Here is a 4,155-nt window from a genome sequence, read left to right as displayed (position 1 = left end):
AAAGGAATGAGTCTCATTCATCTTAAAGCTCCTTCTGTTGAAATGACTTAAAGCTCCTCTCGTCTGCAGTTCCCACAGATTAAACTCTCTGCAGCTCAGAAATAAAAAGCAGTGACTGCTCCTCATTTAACACGGTAAACAGCAGGCTTTGAAGTCAGCCATTTAAAATAGGATTTACATGAATAAATAAATGTGTGGTGCTCCACATGAAGGCAGACGGCTTTAAGGGATCACACATGACACTGCAGATGATCCTGACAGGTTATTAATAAACACCATCTGCTCTGGTTCTGTAGACACGGTTCTGCAGTGATCCAGTATGAAGATAAGAAACAATCAGAGTTCATATGAAACTGTTTTATTGTTGCATCATTCATTCAGCCTGTCTGTATGAATGAACAATGGGACCCTGTTTTATTACTGATGCTTCGTGTACAGTATAAAAAATAATAACATTAAAAATAATAAAAACTGTCATGTCCTCCTCAGGGATGGGTTCAGGAGCGTCATCAAATCCACTTACTGAATCTGAACCATGGAGTTTGATGATTCTAGTAATGAGCTAACATTCATGCTTTGTTAGCTGCTCCACACCGTCACATCCAGACGGTTTGATTTTAAAAAGGCAGGTCGATGCTGAACTGGTTTCATATTGAGCCAAACGTCACATCTGTAATACTGAATGTAACCACCAGGTGTCACAATGACTCAGCTGCTCCTGAGTGAAACATTATGACAGTCATGAATGAGAGAGCAGCATAGAGTCCAAGTCTCCTGGAACAGCGCCGGGTTCTGAGGCCATTTGACTCAGTGGTCACACACACGACGAACACAGACCCAAAAACACTTCTCCCACCTGTAACACTGTGACAGAGGCAGCTGTAGATAATTTGATCCATTCTGTCCGATAACATCTGGACAGTCCAGAAGATCCGCACCTCATTTAATCCCCAATTCCAGTTAGCAGAGAGCTAAACAGGATGTTTAGTCTCTAGTGAGCGTGTTCTGTCGGCGCATTACCAGGAAGCCATGTGGAAGATCTAACAGAGTAAAACTTTTCTGGCTTCATGAGCAGCTGAGCAGCAGCTCCACCTTTGATCCTGGACCCAGATTTACCTTCAAGGATCCATGGGAGCCTCACAACACATCACGGCACATAAAGTGTTTCATTGTGACAAAAGCCCGTGCAGTCGATTCGAACAGACCAGAAACAGAATCAGGAGAGATAAATGTTTGATAAGTTAATGAGTCTTAACGAGTCGTCCGATCAGAGCCTGTCCTGTCCTGGTCTGTGGTCTCTGTCTCTGTAATGTTTGTGTTCATGGATGGAAACAGAATCAAACGCCGGTGGTCTGCTGACTCAGTCTGTGCTTACATGACGGTGACAGCCTCTGTTTGGCCCCATGTTAGGAGACCTCTCAGAATCTTTATCCTCCTCCTCCTCCTCCTTCTCCTCTTCCTCCTCATCCTGGTCAGTGTCCTGGTTCTTATCGGTACGGTGGTTCAGGCTGTTGAGGGTTTGGCCTGTACAGCTGCTGGACTCTGACCGGCCGCCCGTTAGCTGGCCAGCCACCTGGTAACTGTCCGATGACCCTGAGGCCTACGGGATGGCCGTGTCCGGGCAGCGGGCTGCTGGGGCTGAGGATGTGGGTCTGACCTGGTTCTGGTGGGGGAGTACTGCTCGGATATCCTGGGGCAGAGGCAGGGGGAGACAGGGGGTAATGTGGGAGGAGGATGGCTGGCGTGAGGCCATATCGTACCTGGAACACTCTGAGAGGTCCCTGAGCCACAAAGCCGTTGGGCCTCTGAGGCTCCTGGTTCTGATCCGAGTCGGTCTTCTCCTCCGGGACTTCACTCTCCTCAGCTCTCCTGGATTTATCTGGCTGCCTCCTAGCCTGGGAGACATCCTGCATCTTCTCGGCCTGAGCCCGGCGGATATGATATGTCTTCCTGGAGCTTTGGAAGGACTCCAGGAACTCCTCCAGGCCCACATTTCCCTCCATGAACTTCTCCAGCAGCTCCTGTTAAGACGGGAACACAAACAAACGACAAGACATGGGAAGGTATTCAGAGGGAGGTCGGACCGCCGGGACCGTCCAAACAACAGCAGGATAAAGAGGATTTCATCAGTTTATACATGAACTCTGGAGCAGTTTGACAAACACAGGATTTCACTGTTTCACACTAACAGCTAACGGCTAACAGCTAACAGCTGTGACTTACACTACAGTATTTGGCAGAGCTTTAAAGCTGTGTGACGTCTCGCTCCCTCTCTCTGTGTGTGTGTGTGTGTGTGTGTGTGTGTGTGTTAACAGGATGTCAGACTGGCTGTGAGGTGACCTCTGACCCTGAAGTTTTATTTATGTGATTGTTTCAAAGCCTTTTGTGATCAATGAGGAAGCTGTTATTTACAGTTTACACTCCCTGTGTTCCCTCAGGGCGCTTTTTGTAGTAGAAATAAATATGTTAATGAACATCACAGAAACACAGTTGAGATGTTCAGTTGGTGGAGGCTGACACCAGACCCTGAACACACCAGACCCTGAACACACCAGATCCTGAACACACATATTTTTTAATGTTCTTAATACTTTTAACAACATAAGAAAGTGCAAATATGCTTGCATTATGAACATTTTTGGCGGGGGGGGGGGCTCTCTGCATCTGCCCTGTGTTTGGCTTGCAAGTGATATTTGAGACTCAATGTACTTCGATGGTAAGTCATTTCATGTCGATAGTACATGCAGATAACTTTTGTCCTATCGACCGAACCATCTGGCTGTTTCGAAAGTAGTTTGCCGTTCATACCGTAAATGACCAAATAATATCCGGGTTTCAATTATCCACAGGGTCCCTTTAAACGCCGGTGCAGATGTATATTTTGGTAAATAACCGCCGGTTCCAAATAAATGTCGGGTCTAATTTTTTATTTTTTAAAAAATTAAGGAAGAAGAGGTGTCCACTGACACTGCACGTTTTTCTTCTTCGCCTTTTTCACGCAGTGTGCTGCTTTCTGTCAGTCAGTATCACACTGATGATCGCCATGGCTCCGGTGCAGCAAAACAATAAAAAGTACCACTTGAAATTCAAACTTTCTGTTAAAATATGCAGAGGAAAACTCGGGAGAAGCAGCCGCTAGATGTTTCTCTGTCGACCAGAAGAGAGTGAGAGAAACGGAGCTTGAGCGTGTGTCTGAGGAGGACAGCAACAGGGCCAGGCTGCCTGCTGGAGGGAGGAAGAAGGCTAGCGAGGAGCCTGAGATAAACATGCGGGGATGAGTTATCAGCAAACGGGCACGCCACGAGAGAGTGTCCCGCAGAATGATCAGGGCGATGGAGTTTGCAGCGAGTGCTGGTTGGCTGAATCGTTTCCTCCGCCGCAACAACTTCACTTGCAGAAGGATGCCAGAGAATTCACCGAGAAGCTGGAGAAGTTTGTGACATTTTCATCCAGGATTATTGTGAGGAAGGAATTAAACGCCTGTCCCAAATTGCCTTTTGGTCTGTTAAGTGATTGAAACAACTAAACCCCCCGGCTATTATTTGGTATTTTACGGTAAGTCCTTTCTCCATTTCCTCACTTTTCAGTCCACCGTGTTTTTCCCGAACCGCCAACCCTGCTGCATCTTCTTCTGATTCCCTTTCTGCCACCCTCTGGATCAAGACTACAGGTGCCACTGACGGCCGTAAATCTTTCAATGCGCGTTTTGTTTTTTGTTTTTTTATACCGAGTTAATCGCGCGTTAAAAAAATTAACGGCGTTAAGAGGATGTTGCGTTAACGCGTTATTAACGCGTTAACTTTGACAGCCCTCATTTTTATATATATATCTTATTTGCTGGTTCGTGCAGACATTTGATTACCTGATAAGCAGATATTTATGATCACGATCAAATATGTTTGATTGACTGCAGCAGCGTTAAGGAGGAAAAGGAGGAGGAGGAAGAGGAAGAAGTGTACGAAGAGAAGGAGGAAGAGGAAGAGGAAGAAGACGGAGAGGAGGAAGAGGAGGGGGAGGAAGACTAAGAGTAGGAGAGCAGTTTTTACCTCAGAGTGCTCCTCAGCTCGAGCCACCTCCTCTTGCAGGAGGTTGTGAGCCGTCTGCAGGCTGTTCTTCTGACCACAAGTCTCTGAAACAAGACAGAAACAGCACTGA

At 46.6% G+C, this 4,155-nt stretch overlaps 1 protein-coding gene across 1 annotated transcript in view; it reads right to left on the bottom strand.

Annotated features, from left to right (window-relative positions):
* Positions 1-342: 342 nt before the first annotated feature.
* Positions 343-4,155, bottom strand: part of vps37d (VPS37D subunit of ESCRT-I) — a 14,253-nt gene continuing 10,440 nt past the window's right edge. The window contains exons 3-4 of the mRNA XM_030439045.1: positions 4,047-4,129; positions 343-2,021 (exon numbers count right to left, since the gene is read on the bottom strand). Of these exons, the coding sequence (XP_030294905.1) occupies positions 1,488-2,021; positions 4,047-4,129 (617 nt within the window). The 3' untranslated portion in view covers positions 343-1,487. The remainder of the gene's footprint in view (positions 2,022-4,046; positions 4,130-4,155) is intronic.

The sequence above is a fragment of the Sparus aurata genome, chromosome 13 (assembly GCF_900880675.1).
Source record: "Sparus aurata chromosome 13, fSpaAur1.1, whole genome shotgun sequence".
Taxonomy (NCBI): Eukaryota; Metazoa; Chordata; class Actinopteri; order Spariformes; family Sparidae; genus Sparus; species Sparus aurata.
Note: the sequence above shows the minus strand (reverse complement) of the source record. Positions and strands in the feature narration are given on the sequence as shown.